This window comes from Leguminivora glycinivorella, chromosome 2, assembly GCF_023078275.1.
Source record: "Leguminivora glycinivorella isolate SPB_JAAS2020 chromosome 2, LegGlyc_1.1, whole genome shotgun sequence".
Lineage (NCBI taxonomy): Eukaryota > Metazoa > Arthropoda > Insecta > Lepidoptera > Tortricidae > Leguminivora > Leguminivora glycinivorella.
The window spans coordinates 10,650,048-10,666,766 of NC_062972.1; the positions used below are offsets into that span (position 1 = coordinate 10,650,048).

The following is a 16,719-nucleotide window of genomic DNA, read 5'->3' on the forward strand; positions in this document are numbered from 1 at the left end:
TGGTAGACTAAAAAAATCGTCATACGAGTAGAATGACTCTTGCGTTAGCCACATCTTAAGTCTGACCTTGAAAGCCGCTGTGGAAAGAAGGATTGGAGGTGCGCTGCCAGCCTTAGAGCTTCACTGAAAAGCGACTGGCAAAATTTAAATAAATATCAAATGACATTTTGCACATAAGTCCAGAAAAACAATTGAAAATGGTACATGATAACTAAATATGTGTAACATATTTTAGGGTCAAACAGATTTTAATGTATGGGTAATTGGTTATATCTCTCCTGTGGACATTACAAAAGTTAAGAAAATCTAGTGCAAATTTTTAGACGACATTCTAATGACGGGAAACATTTTTTTAGTTCTTGACACTCAAATAGGAAAAACGGGATACGAATGAACCAGAGTCGATAACTTTTATAATATTGTCCACAGAAGTTTTACTAAATCTTTTTGACCCTTTACACGTCTAATACGTGTAACACAATGAAATTATATTATTTTATCTTTTTTCCTACGCCTGAAATTTTGCATGGATGTATTTATTGGCTGTGGTTATGGATAGACGCCCCAGTAAAACGGAGGTATTAGTGAACAACACTAAATTACCCTGCATTAACTTATGTATGTTAAACAAACATATTGGCCTACTGTTTAATGTTATATGGTGTACTGTACAATGGGAGTGACATTAATTGTGTCTCTTAACTTCAAACTCGGATAAATCCATTCTGCTTTTTTTTATAATTATCCTTAAAACCGAATCGATTTACGCGAGTTTGAAGTTAAACGACACAATTGTATGTTAAAAGTTCGTCTAAAAAGTTAATGAAGCAAAAATAGACCATATTTATGTCGTTTTGTGAGTTAAAATTATTTTATTTCGGTAACAACAGCTTTGATTTGACGAAACCCCTATAAAAAGTGACCTTTTCAACACGGATCCGTTTTATCCGAAATATCCAGATATCCGGATCCGGCAAATCTTAAGATCCGAAATATCCGGATCCGAAAAATCGGCGGATCTTGCAAACCCTAGTCAAGGAGTATCGATTTGCGTTGCGTCGCTAGTATTAGATAGTTTCGATACCTATGTAGTAGTATGTAGGTATAGGTAGTGTGATAAATAACCGAAACCAATAGTATACAGAGTGGGGCCTGTAACAAAGGCGAAGAATTGAACTGTAGGCTATTCTCCTTATACTGATCAACATTTGTTCAGTGACTTTTAAAAATTATGAAGTCTTTAAATTTTTAATTTTTCATACAAAATAAATATTAGCTTCAATGTACGCCATTATTGTTGTCATTGACGTTGTCTGTCACACTTTAGACTTAACAGAATTCGCAATACATTACCTCTTAGAAAAAACTTTCAAGGGTGATAAAAATCAAAAGCCTAGTTCAACCCAATTCAGATATCCTACTGAATAGAAATATCTTAAGTGCTAGTAGATAAGATAATGTCTTGTTTTTTTTTTTAATAGATAGATACCTATTGAGTTTAAACTAACTACGTAAGTACCTATTTTTATAGTTTCATACGTCTGTTTTTGTTCTCTTTCTGTTTCATTGAAATGAAACAGAAAGAGAACAAAAACCTTTGATGAAAGATAATTAAATTGGTTTCGTCAGCACGGCGCAACTATTTAACCGCCTTCCAAATCTCAAGGAAAGGGGTTCTCAATTCGTCTGTATTTTTTTTATTTTTTTAAATGTTTTTTCCTCGATATCTCCGTCGTTACTGGACCGATTTTGAATTTTTTTTTGATTGAATGTATATGCATACAGATTGGTCCCATTTTTCTCAGAACCCAGTTCTGATGATGGGATCCTGGAGAAATCGAGAGAACTCCTCAAATCTGAAAGGCCACCATATGTATTATGGTGATTTTTGTGTTTTTAAAGGAACAGCATGCATTTACGTACGGAACAGTGACATTTGGTGCAGTGGAACTCCTGATGATGGTCAGAATGGAACTCCTCAAATCTGAACGGCACACTTATAGTGACTTTGGTATTTTTATTAGAACAGCATGCACTTACGTCCAGAACAGTGACATTTAGTGCAGTGGAACTGCTGATGATGGTCAGAACGGAACTCCTCAAATCTGAACGGCACACTTATAGTGACTTTGGTATTTTTATAAGAACAGCATGCACTTACGTACAGAACAGTGACATTTGGTGCAGTGGAACTGCTGATGAAGGGTGAGCCGCCCCTGGTTAGAGTTCCGTTCTGATAATCATTCTCATCTGTAAGCACTTCAGAATCATCCAAATTTCAAAATTGGTTCAGAAATGACGGAGATATCGAATAACAAACATTAAAAAATATACAGACGAATTGATAACATAATCCAACATTTGAAAGTATTTATCACCAGAACCCCAAAGGAAGGCGGTTTTTTTTTCTTAAAAATTATCTTAAACAAAAACAGACGTATGAAGCTATAAGAAAAGGTCATTAATTCAAATACCTACATACGTTCACTATAAATTTCAATAAAGAACAGGAGACCGATTTTTGAATCTCGAACGCATGAACTCGCCGTTCGAAAGTCTGTGGAAAACGACGTAATGCTATTTTTGAAAAAGGACGGCTAGTAATGTTAAATTTAGTGGTAAAGACTACTCGTTTTTGATCCTGTTAGTAGAATTTAAATCGCTAGTAGTGGAGATATCATTGAACGAAATTCACGAAATCGAATAGTCGAGATTCAAAAATCGTCCCCCAGCTCGTCGACCCAGTAGCCGAGTTCGTGACAAGTTGCGTCTATAGCTATACAACGTGTTTCCGGTATCACTCAAAACCTCAGACACCCCAACTGATTTTTATTTTTTTAAACTCATCTAGAGTATTCATCTTTTAATCTGATGGTTACTTTTTTTAAAATTGATTTTTTAATTTTCTGTACACTCAATAAAATAATTGCTAACTACCATCATAAACCATAAAACTATTTATTTGTGCACGTTACTGCAACGACATAAGGTTTACCAATAGACAGCTAAGATGTCACTGTTTAACACTTTAAAGCTTTGTCACAGTAAACTTCAAATTGGACAGGTAATCGCAGTAAGCAAATTTAAACCCAATATTCAAAATGACAAGGTTGTAATTAGGTACGAGTTCAATTTGTTATGACTTATGATAAACATTAAGATTAAACTGACAAACAACGTCAAACTAGTAGCGGAAAAAATAGTCGTCCAAGTAACCAGCCAGTATTAATACCCCCAAATACTGAAAAAGGTAAACAACCTCTAGCAATGCGATATACACAATGTTGTATTACGAATACAATATAATAGGCACATAAAAAATATCTAATAATACTAATTTAGTTAAATAAAAATATTACCCCCATCAAGATATAGCTCAATCGATTCTACTCTCGATTCTAAACAAACGGTTTGCAGGTTTTTAGTGTTAAGTGAAACACGGTGTATATCGACGTTATTCGTTGATATAAAGCGAATGCACGTAATATGTATGCTACGTATAATACCAATTTTAATTAAATATTAAGAACTATCTTCATTTTGAATGAATGTACAGTCAGCTGCAGAGAAAAGCAGACCCCCTTGCATACAAATTTGTATACTTAACCTCGGGTTAACCCTGCACTTTCGGTGGTGCAAGTGACCCTTAATAAAGTAGGTATGTACAAAAATTATCTATAAATTGAAAGCTACAAATTGAAACGAAATTGACATCGTGTTGTGTTGTGGATGTATGTAGTCAGTAAACTGCATGAAGCAGTTTGTTGTGATCAGAGCCGAGCCGGCGACGTCGGCGCCGTCGCCGCCTCGTGCCCGCGCCAGCTTCTATTCGTGCTCTTATTTTGTATACATTACTTGCCAAAATCACCAATGTTTAGACAGGCATCCGATTTATGAATTAGATCCAAATGTACTTTAAAATTTAATGCCTATAACCCATTTGCAGTCTAACATTTCATGTACCTATAGGTAGGCATAGGTACTATACCCGCCTCGGTAAGACCTAAATATGTTTATACATGCAGAATCTAAGCACACCAAATCATGCAAACTATGTTTCACGTTACTGAAGGGAGCCATGCCTTGGCACTATATTGTGCCATAGTAGGCCTGTAATGCGGGTAATTCGGCTTTAATCTGAATTAAAATCTTATCATTGGTGATCTAAGAAACTTTTGTGAATTTAGTTATCTACTAACGCCCTTCAAACTAAAAACTAACTGATACCGAAGTACCTGAGTTTGATGCCTAAATTTTAAGCTAACTTAGAGAATAAACACGTTTAATAGCCTTAGTTAGAATTTACTTTTATTTTTTTTATTAAAAATATAAAATTAAAATAAAACTAGTTAATAGAAATTTCTGTTTGTACATATTTCATTTGAAAACTACAAACTACTTAAATTTTTATTTCTTGTTAAGGCTCAAACGGAGAATCGACCTCTAGTTTCCGGCGTAGCAGGGCCTGAAGCGCCAGTGCCCGCACAGTTTCCGCCCCGTCCTCCACTAAACCGGGCCGATTCCCGGTCAGCGTTTCCACAACCTTCCTTAAGACCGGCCGCTCCAGCTCAGCCTCAACAAAGGCCTCAATTTCAACCTGGTGGACCAGTCGCAGGTCCACCCCAATTTGCTCCTAGGCCTGGCCCTCTACCTCCACGTGGTGCAGCGCCTCCTGGGCCTCAGCAGATTCGACCTCAACAACCGCTGAGACCTTCTGGTCCTCAATCTTTTGCACCTCAACTGGGTCCTAGGCCGGTTCAATCGCCTGCTCCAGCTCAACCATCGCCGAGAGGCCTGCCACCTACTAATCTACAGTTTGGCCCTAGACCTACGCCACAGGTTGCCGGCGCCATCACGCCAGACGGTGCTAGGCCTCCACCGCAATTGCCACAACAGTCTAATAACGGCATACCTAAAAACGGAACATTTCAAAACCCTGCCTCTGGACCACTTTCACGCCAGTCGTCTCAAGGCTCTTTAAAGGGCCTGGATATTTCACACTCAATTCAAAATAAATCAGCAAATCTGGATAACCAAAGCATAATCACAAACCCAAATGACAGTAACCAGGAAAATGGCTCAGATGCGCTGGCTCCGAAAGGAAGAAGTTACAGTATTGCAGCAGCTCCCGGAGCGCCGAGCCCACTCAAAGTTGAAGATGACCGGAGAAAATCTGTTAGTTCCATTGGAGGGACAGCACTGGAATATTCTAGTCGAAGTCCCGGTCTTGGTCTGATACAAGAAGGAAAATTTGACAGTCATGAAAATGTACGTAGTTCAGTAGGCAACATGAAACCTGGATTAGCTAACGATCCCAAAGATATGATCGAAAGACCGGAGTCACGAATTTCCGGATCAAAAATGACCGACTCATTCATAGGTTCGTTACCAACAGCAATGCCGAAAAAGAAGCTAGACGATGACGATGATGTAGTTTTGCAAAACAATACATCTGCCAAAAATGTTTCGGAAAATGTTACAAGTCAAAGTAAATTTGATCCATTTGATCGTTCTCCATCTTTGACGCGCAGTGATGACTCACCAGAACTGAAGCAGAAGACTAGTCCAAGCCCAGTAATATCCAATAAGTCCCAAAGTATTACTCCGGAACCACAGCGACCTAAAACACCAAAAGTAGAGACGAAATCAGAAGCGCGATATGAACAAAGTAGAGAAGTAAAACCAGGAGCAGTAACACCGGCACCAAAAACCAAATCTCCCATTCTGGATACTAAGCCTCCTTTAGCTGTACATAAGCCCACAGAATTAAATATGAACACAGCTGCTCCAGACTACAAAAAAACTGTAACACCCAAAAGAACAGTTTCTGCTCCTAAATCGCGTCCTAAAGGTAAAAGTTCACCTACTAGAAATATATTAAATAATTACATAGTTGTATTTTAGAGATGAGTCAAAATTACTTTAAAATATCGCACCTTTTCTTCCTTTGTGATATATTAATTTTAACTTAGTTTTCTCTGCATATTACAGATGGTGACAACGACAGTGGTGTGGATGAATCTACCCAAGGAAATGTATGTTTTAATCTTTTACTTAATTAAAACATTTGTAATTTTAATGGGATAGTTTTGTTAACGGAAAATATATATTATTTGGAAGTAGCTTACTATATCAAAGGTTTATAAGTCATTTATTATAAGTAACAAGGGATTGTATATTATAGTTATACTTATATATCGTTGTCTGAGCAGTGAGCACCCATAACGTACTAAACCTTCTTGTGTTAGTCAGTCTGTGTAATAATGTTGTAATTTTGTATTTAATATAATTATAACTATTTATTTATTAACGACATTCAATAATGTATTGCCTAGGATCTCAACGGCTCTCCTGGGTCTCCGAACAAGAAAAATGTGAGCAAGTTACCCACTAAAGAAAAATCAAGCAGCAGTCTTAAGCCAAGCCTTTCGCGGTCATCTAGCAAAAGTGCAACGGTCAAAATACCAGAAACCCCGCAAGCTACTGAAAAAAAGAGTAAGTGCTAGCACGTTAAACTAAAATTACAGATACTATCAAATCTAACCTTTAATAGCATGACAATATGATATTATCTGTAGTAAATATTATATTAGTTTAAATAATGGGTTACTTGAATAAGTGTAGAGCCTTAAAAACAATATTTTTTCAGAAGTACCTATGAACAAAGTCCAAGTGGGGAATGCTCCATCGCCAAATATTAAAACAGTTAAATCAAAGATTGGATCTTTGGACAACGCGACATATAAGCCTGGCGGGGGTAAAGTCAAGATAGAAAACCGAAAACTCGAATTCAAAGCGGCCCCTAGAATTGCTGCTAAGAATGAAACTTACACTCCAAGTGGTGGAACTAAGAAGGCAAGTTTGCTGCATTTAAACCATAATAGATGAGCCTTTTATTAATGGATAAAAACCTTCAATCTGTTCTGTGCGTTTGCTAATAAATTGTCCTAATTTAACATGTTCTTATAGATTACAACTACAAAACTGGAGTGGAACGCTAAGTCGAAGATTGGCTCCCTAGATAATACTGCGTACAAGCCAGGTGGCGGAGATAAGAAAATTGAAACTGTGAAACTGGACTTTAAGGATAAGGCCAAGCCCAAGGTTGCATCTACAGTAAACATAACTCACAAACCAGGGGGAGGTGCCGTTAAGGTAACTTTGCTTATTACTTTATATTCAACTGTACCTTCATACCTAGTAGAAATTACTAAGGTAAATAAGTTTGATTGTCAGACTTGTCAGAGCAGGAATTTTAGATGGAGTTTATCGGTCAGCTTTCGGTATAACGAGTACGACTAGATTGACATTCACCCATTAGAGCTATTAAATATCTAGAATCAGAATGTAGGTTGTGTATTGTAAAGCACTGTAGGTACTTATACTTAAGCATGTAGTTATGAGTTCATCAGGGCTTTTTAGACAAACTTTACTAAGTTCATCGCCGTATTTTTGTGTCTATACCAAAAACATTAAAATGTACCACGATATTCTTTAGCCTACAGTCATAGCTAAGAAGGGGACGAGAGCAGTAAGTAACAAGTACTTAATTCGCACCGGTTTACAGGTCTGAATGTGCTTTCTAGCAACAATGATAATGTGATTTTATGTCAATGTCAGGACACTGAAGGTCACTTATTGCACTTATTCTCTGTTTTGTCTGTTGTTATATGTATCACTGAGATAGTCGACTCGATAGAATATGGTAATAATGGTCCTCAAATTAAAAATGTTGTTATTTTGTAGTATATAAAATGGCAGTTACGAAGGTGGAGGGCATCACATAGACATTAATCAATTTACCTTTCCTTAAATATGGAGACAAAGGTCAGTTTTGTGATAGGGCGAAAGGGTGTTAGTGAACTACTTTTGAGTTATATTATGTTCTGCGGTACGCGATGACTTGTGCAGAACCCACGGATACGTTTGCGGCTGTCTTTCACTGGCTGTTCTTCTTGTGCTTTAAGGATTGTTTAGAATCTCCTTGCGATTTTATTTGTTACGAGCAATTCCGAATTTAGCACAACACACGAGGAATGACGGCTGCTGCTGCAATGGTGAATTTATGCAACATTCAAATTTGTGTTCAACAACGTTAACACCTTTTAAATTTCTACAGTCGATACATAAACCTATATCGATTCACGTGAATATGGTCTAGATGCATGCAATGTATAGTAACCTATATTATTTATGTTAATTCACTACAATATCGAATTTGAATTGATAAAATGCACACGCAACAACAGATTATCACTTTAATGCAATATGTACTATCACTTTACAAATACGTTTATTCTTTTTGTACAAATATTTATATCAGTTTTATTTTATATATTTGCACATACACTTTTCCAAACAGATCGAAAATCAAAAATTGGAATTCAAAGCACAAAGCAAGGTTGGATCTATGGACAACGTTAAGCATAAACCAGGAGGCGGTGACATTAAGATCTTCGATGACAAGGACTACATCAAACAGACGAGCGGGCAGTCGCCCTTGCCCAGCAGCCACACCCACTCGCGGCAGGAGGTGAGGCCTTTTCCTAAGTGTGGGCCTTTCGTTCTTTTTTCTCATTTTACTTCTCCTGTTTTACCCATTTCATTTGTGTTCGGTGGAGGATTTTTACTCACTCATTTGCTTTTGTTTGTTTTTGTTTCAGGCAGAATATGTTTACACATTTTATTAAGGGGTAAATTGTTATCGGCAGGCGGTTGAAGTTTTGTTGTGACTTACATTTTTTCCATTAGCTTGTTTTTGGTTTTGTGTGTTACTAACATCGTTAAATTTATTTTGCTAAGTATTTTTAAAATAAAACTAGGGTTTTACAATATTGACGTGTATCATTCTGCTGCAGAGCCCCGTGCCGCCAGCTGCGCAGACACCGAAGTCCGATGAAAATTTGAATCAGCAGCAGTGTTAAGAAGCCCATTGTTGAAGAGTTCCAATTCTCTTGAAATACTAATACTTATAACTTTTTTAACCAACATTGCAACATTTTTGTACATTTTTAACTTTGTTATACTTACTTATACTTTTTCAACTTAACCGTTTTGTGATTGTTGATTTATTACAGTGCTTTGAAAATCAATGTCAATAATTTGTAGCATATCTTTATTTAGACAATATATTTCATGTTACAGTATAAATAACTACTATTAGGCTGACTTTTTAATGTTAAGCAAAAGGAACCTTTCCAGCAACAATATTCTACTTCCTGATGTTGATGCAAATAATCATGAGTGCCAATAGATACGTTATATCTCTAAAACTAAACCAAACTTTCAGTCCGTTACTATAATGTCCATCAAATATGACAAGCTGTATTGTTGTGTACCTATTTGTTGTACCTATTCTAGCCATATTTTGCACTTACCTTTCACAAGTACCGCTTAGTGCAATTAGCAGCACGTAGTTACATGTTTTGTTGGGTTTCTACTTAAGAACTGCAAATTCTCGGTATGTGTAAGATATGGTATCTATTTTTAAGCGATATTAGGACCCATATTATATTTATATTTTATGTTAAATGTGAGTAGGCCACAGTTCATGTTATCTGTTATTACTGGATTTGTTCGTTTCTAAACGTGAAGTAAGTATCTAGATAGTGTTAGCTATTGCTATTACTGCGCCATTTGTTTGCAAGTACGAGTAGGTACCTAAGTATTATTTGGAGTGCGAGGATATTTGAGACTGGGTTCTTGACACGGCAACTATGCGATCTGCTATACCAGGAAGTGCTGACATTGAATTCATATAAGCCTATTATAATACTGGTTGTGCTTGACGCTGCTCTGAAATTCATATTACATAGCAGCTTTTCTATTGATCAAATTGCTGTGAAAAGAATTAAGGCGTGGCCCCAAGATTGACTGACCAGACTTTGTAACTAGCGTAAAATGTTTTATAATTATAATGTTTAAATACAATCATTGAATTGTGATTAGATATAGATAGCGAGTGTATCTAAATTATGACGTAAATTAAACATTGTCACGTGAAATGCATTATGTTATATTATATCTCATGGCTTTTTGTTAGATGCATTTCAATAAATACATATTATAATATAATATAAGTACATATTTGAGTTCACTGATCATCTAGCTGGTTCATATATTCAGTTTATTATTTTTTGTCAAAACTAACAAATAAAAGGTGATACATTCGATAATTTATTCCGGCCCGTTTTGGGCAATCTAAATGTAACACTTCACTTGTGGTTTTTGGGGGTATAATTATTCATATTATAAAATGTAATATATATTGCAGAGTCTGAAAACTTAGTTTGCAAACGTAGCATTAAAGTTTCAAGCGCTGTTATTAAATATTAGATTTTTTTTATTTTAATCCACTATATTTATCCATTAGGTATATTTTATTTTATTCCGCCATAAAAATATGCTCGTAAATCTTTAAAATCTTTATTTATTTTTTACTTGATAATAATAATATATGTGGTGTTTGATCAAGTTGTAATTCTGGTTGAAATTATAAAACAAATATACTCGAAATTTATTACAGAAAAACTAGAATTTTGTGAAAGCGAAAGATATATACGATGTAACAAGTATTACAAATTAATACAACTTAACACCAGCAATTTGTTTCATTTCATGAATTAGTCCGTTTTCACACTATCCGATCCGATATCGGATGTCGGAAGAATTTCAATAGAAAAAATCCAAGATGGCGCCTGTCGGTCGGTCCGACATCCGATATCGGATCGGATAATCTGAAAACGCACTTATATGAACAATGATGTTTTAATGTTTATTTGGGCACAAACGGTACATGTTTCTTATAGCTAAAGTAAATACATAATTTATGAACCAATAAAGTTGCCACCACTTAATATATCATTAAAGACTAACTAATACGGAATAACTAAATTTAAAATTAACAGACATGTGGTGATGTTAACAGACAGTGTATATGTATATACAAACTGCAAGTTGTGTTATAGCGATTCACCGATCACCGCTGACGGCATCAGGGTGTCCATCACAAGGTGCTTGATTCTAGGCAATTTAATGTAATTTATTAAAACTACCTGTGGCCCACTTCTCGAAGCTACAAGTTACAAGTGGTTGTCAATGTCTAATATGACAAGTTGGAAAGAGACTTCCGCTTGTAACTTGTAACTTTCAGTTTTGAAAAATGGGCCCCTGGGCGTGTAGACAAGCGGCCAATCCTTCACGTTCCATAGTGTATCGTAATTATCTCTTACAGAGATAACTACGGTACGTACATACATAGTATAAACAATTTGTCACTTTTGTTTACGCGCCCTGGGATCAAACACCTTCTGATAGACCCTCAGTAGACAGATTTGCAGTAATTTTGAGTGTAGTTTATTTACTTGGCAAACACTTGCACACGCACATGCCTAGCCGACGGACGTCATTATGTCATGGTAAGTTAACATATTTTCTTATTATGTATTTACTGAAGTTATTGTACTTAGGTGCAGTGTTGTTTACGTAAAGGTTGCGTATATTGTCTTGTTTTTAAACACCTAAATTGAAACCAAATTTTAAGAATGTTTTTTTTTGTGTGTTCTAATTTGGGCACATTCAGAATTTTCCATCTTTGTTATTATTGAAATTTATGGTTCATCTTTAAATCGCCGAGTCTTGACACTTAAAGAACTAAAAAAAGGTATTATCTAATACAATAAAAATTAGGATAGACCGGAGATTCCTAAATTTCCCTTGCTCTGCTACTAATACTAAATACTAGTAACTAAAAATCAAACTTCCACAGGATCACTACTACATGTCGGTGCACGAGTGGTCTGAGGAGCCGCGGCCGCTGACGCGCTGCCGCTCAGCGCGCGCGCCGCGCACGCCGCGCACCCCGCGCGCGCTCTCCCCCCGCAAGCACGCCGAGGAGTACGAGGACGAAGACCGCGTCATGAGGAACAACGAGAGGAACAGGCGTGCCTCCATGGCGCGACCGGCCAGTGCCAGGGCCCCGATGCGTTCGGCCTGTGCGCGCCCGACCTCGCTAGCGCAGCGCCCGGCGTTCACCGTCTATTAAGAACGGAACGAAGATGTTTTGATTCCCTAAATAGAATGAATGGCAAAAAAATATCCTTCACCCACGAAGAGGTCGAGCTTGGGTATCAGTTATGGTTGAAAGCCCATTCGTAATTTCTTAATGAAAAAGAATAGCTCGAACTCATTCTACTAAAAACAAAAGCACTGTCATTAAGGTAACTGTACACTATTCCGGGATAGTAAAATGTGGTACATTATTCCGGGATACTTTGGTTTTTGTCGCAAAATAAGGAAACTATCAGTAAAATCTTAATTTAATGCAGTATTTTATTAACTATAGATCAAATAGAACCGAAAAAGTCGATTTTCGAATATGTATCATATCTTTTGAAGCCGTGAGGTACCTCCAAACGCATCAGTCGCAACCACGCAGTGGTTTCTATGGACGTGTTTGACGGTGAGCTTAACGCGGCAGCGGAACTTCTTAAGGGTTTACTGTGATGCGGGTAAGTTTATTTATATTAAATTTGTATCATAATTGTCTTATAGTTATTAAAAGACATTTATATCATCGTTTCAAATTAATTTAAAGCATATTTTAAATAAAATACCCGCTCCCGGAATAATGTACACCATTTTGACGCGATGTACATAATTGCGGGAGTATCACGGAATAACAGAAACACAGTCCGCAACGTTTTTATGTTTTATTACTATTTGCGGTGAAGTATATTTATATATTTGATGTAAATATATTGAGTAAAGATTACAGATTATAGTGACATAATTACGGTACATATATTTTTTAGATTTTAGTCTCATAATTGAGTACGAAATATATACTCGTTGAGTAATACGTGCGAAATATTGGAGTGTGGCATCGACATTAAATTTGTTTTATTTCATAAAATTAAAGCACAAAGGTAACTTATTTCGATGTTTTGAGTATAATTGTTATATATAATCTTCCAATGTACTAAGAAAAAAATCTTGTTTGTCTTTTAATATAGCCTTCGTTTTGACTGCCGTAATTAAGTACAAGACTTTATATGAGTGTATCTTATTCCGGTATGCCTATATTAAGTATATTAAAATATAAAAACACAAAATAAGGTATAGAGACCCGACTATTATGTTTTTAAGCTTTCTTAGTTAGCTAAAAATCTTTATACCGCATATTGGTTTGTCCGTCAGTCAGTCTGTCCATCTACAATTTAGCTCAATCATTATTAGTACTAGAAAGATAAAATTTACATGAGGATAATACATAATAAGATAGACATATATAAATATACAATAGTACAAATTCGTCGGACAATCAATCTGTGTAAGAACGGCCTATAATATTTATTTATTGAGTACTATTTATTTATATATACATACTTGAATAACTTATCACCACCACATATATGTATACGGTGTAGCTCAATGATCACCAGTACTAAAAAACTGAAATTTTCACGAGTACCATGCAATTTTTATAACCGGCAATAGTTTCTGGATTCAAATAAAAAAAAAACCCCGACATTCTAAAGCGTTTTTCATCAAACATGGCTAAGAACACTCGACTAATTCAGCTTTCAAACGAAAAAAACTAATCTAAATCGGTTCATCCATTCGAAAGCGATGCCTTAGACAGACAGTAAAACTTATAACACCCTGTCATTATACCATACAATCGTTATACCGTAAAATATCATATGTCCCATCCCACCCCAACCCATCAAAACATTGCCAATTATAAAAAATACACTCTGTATAAGCATCTATCAAAATGATATGTGCATTTATATATTTATGTAAACAATATTTTTAATTCGTATTTTCACATTATGCTTCAACAACGTGGACTTTAAAGGTATCCCGTAATTACGTACAACGACTCCCGGAATTGAAGCCATACCAAAATTGTATCCCGGAATAATGGGCAAACTAAGGGTTAAGTAAAACAACGGTAATTTCTATAAATTAGAAGTTACGATGCAAAATAATGTCTTAAATCCATCGTAGAAGACTTATCCTTAAAATAAAATAATTAACAAGACTAGAAACTTCGCATTTTTCTTACAATCCTCACTCAAAGTAGGAAACGTCTTAAGTTCCCGTAATATGGGACAGTTACCTTATCTCGAGCCTCACTTAAGAGCAACCTTAAATGTCACATTAGGCGCTAACGAGCAACAACTCACATTTTGTACGTGCGTGTCATGCTTGAAACTTAGAAGATGAATATAGTTGAACACGTAGAAGGAGGAAGGCGGCTAATAGAGCGATTTTACGAAATTCCAATTTATGACTTAGCAGGAGAGTCACTGAAAAAAATAGGGAAGTACTACAACAATTTGTACAACAACAATTTGCCACTTGGTACCTAACCTAACATTTTGTACACTGTGTGACTTAAACATTAATTTTTGACAAAAATACTCTAGCCTGAACTAGTTGAACATACCTAGTCTACACTTGCGTAGATTTATGTTGTAGACTCACGTTTCCATCCTTTTTATAGTTTTAATTAATGTTCATAAATATTATATGAAATATCATATTCATTTCAAATATTTTGAAAGGAATGAATAAGTACCTACATATATATAAACCCTGAGACTAATCACAATGCACGTAATCGTACCAAAAAAGAGGTGTAAGTGAGATGGTTCTTTTTTTGTATTGGTAGTGATGAAGAAGATAAGTAATCACAAATGCAAGTTTTCCATCTCAAATCCTTTTCATCTCTTCTGTGTGCAAGTGTAGCTAAAATAATATTTACTCATCATAAAACACGATCTTGAAATCTAGAAAATAGACAAGTATAATAGTTAAATTTATTGTAGAGTTTTCATTGTGGTTAGCAGTTAAAAAACTAAAATATATTGAATGTTTAGACCTGTACATTAGTTGAAAATCGAATTACTTATATCATTTTGCACAGATCAAAAATAATTAGTACGATACAACTGCGTGTTTTAAATCGACACGAGTTACGAATTTCCTTTTCGCACGTGTATCGTACATCGTACGGTTTCGAACTTAATTTTTTACGCACTTCTATCGTAATATTCTATTTTATACTGAATAGGCGGATATTTCTGCTTATGCAAATTAAATATAAATATTCCACTGGGTCTATTTACCTCACATAACGTTAAAGTATAAAACATGGTTTTAAAAATATGGAGCCTATTCGACACTCTAGAACTGAACTAGAATCACAATTTCAAATAAAATGCCTCTTAGAGCTATCCTGGTCAAAAGTTTTTATTAATTTGATATTAAAAATGTGTCGAATAATGATTATTGTAATTGCTGTTCAGTTCAGTTTGTATCACAGGTTTGTATTAATCAGCAATTGAGATGGTGTAGTATAATTTTCTAAGTCAGAGTTCATCTGAAACGTTTTAAACTTGAGTTAGATAATTATAAAAACGTTCACTAACACATTATTATGGATATGTGTAGTTATATCTTCAAGCAAGTAGTGCTTATATTGTAAATGTGAAACAACTTATACGGATTGAGCAATAAAGTGATTCACCCACACATGAACTTTGTTCGTTTTTTGTTCTAAACCCCTTTACGGTGATCACACGATGACACACTACTCCACGCATGACAGCCATTGGAAAACTTATTCAATTTAGTATTTACCTACTTCATTTTTGCGTACCGTATGTGTACAATATATATATTGGTTGTGGGACATTTTACCACCACAAATCCACCTAACCCCAAAAATGCATTGCCTATAGGGTAGGTCCTAGATGACGGTATGCATCCATACTTAATTATAATACTTATGCATATTATGCATATGAGTAATAAGACATACTTATACATAGAAAACATTCGAACCTCCTTGTCCATTGGTTTTGCAGGCAGGGTACCACCAGACCCGTCGTTGTCGCCGTAATTATCCCTTTAAATTTTTCATACTGGTTTTCCATTAGCTGTTATACATTGCATGGTGATACAGTGACCATACGTAGATAATTCATTGAGTACCTACATACATCTAATCGTAATCAGTGAGTAATCGTTTTAGGCCGTTTTCACATTATCCGATCCGATATCGGATGTCGGACCACTCGGACCGACATCCTACATCCGATAAACGCTTCCGATAGTGTCGGATGTAGGTCCGATAAAACGCATTGTTCCAAATCAATGAAGTATGATTTTGTATAAAAAAATATTTAAAAAATGTTTTATATTTAATAATTATAAGCACTATATTCCCAATATTTTTTTTTTTATATTGTAAAATTAAAATAACGAACATAAAAAATACTTTGAGTGTCAGGCAAAATAAATAATTTTACATTACACAAAAGATGAAAAAACTTGTATCCGCAATTCGGACCGATGCATTACAACCTTTTTTTTTCAATGGAAATTACGCAAACTACTACAAACGTATACCTACATTCAACCTACATTATATACGCACACAAACAAATATTATCGGCCGCAACTGGCGGGGGGTTCGGCATGCCAAAAATGGTCGGAAGCGTCCTGCCGATATCGGCAGTTCGATGGTGCCTCGGACAAAAACTGTTGTAGGAGAGTGCCATCGGCATTAAATCCGCAATTTTTGCGTTTTATATCGTTTTTAACCGCCTTCCAAATCTCAAAGGAAGGGGTTATCAAGTCGTCTGTATCAAATTATCAATCAATCAATCAAAAATATTTATTCGTAATAAACTTAAAACTACACAA

General features: G+C 35.5%; 1 protein-coding gene across 7 annotated transcripts in view; it reads left to right on the forward strand.

The window, feature by feature from the left end:
* Nucleotides 1-10,600, forward strand: part of LOC125237405 (microtubule-associated protein tau) — a 53,454-nt gene extending 42,854 nt beyond the window's left edge. For 3 of the 7 annotated variants that reach the window (XM_048144447.1, XM_048144455.1, XM_048144464.1), the window contains 7 exons: nt 4,423-5,851; nt 5,992-6,035; nt 6,336-6,495; nt 6,650-6,855; nt 6,970-7,155; nt 8,363-8,533; nt 8,859-10,600. In XM_048144447.1, coding sequence (XP_048000404.1) covers nt 4,423-5,851; nt 5,992-6,035; nt 6,336-6,495; nt 6,650-6,855; nt 6,970-7,155; nt 8,363-8,533; nt 8,859-8,924 — 2,262 coding nt within the window. In that variant the 3' untranslated portion in view covers nt 8,925-10,600. Of the gene's footprint in view, nt 1-4,422; nt 5,852-5,991; nt 6,036-6,335; nt 6,496-6,649; nt 6,856-6,969; nt 7,156-8,362; nt 8,534-8,663; nt 8,694-8,858 lie in introns of all 7 variants that reach the window. The other 4 variants (XM_048144488.1, XM_048144497.1, XM_048144473.1 and 1 more) reach the window with 3 other exon arrangements.
* Nucleotides 10,601-16,719: the final 6,119 nt, after the last annotated feature.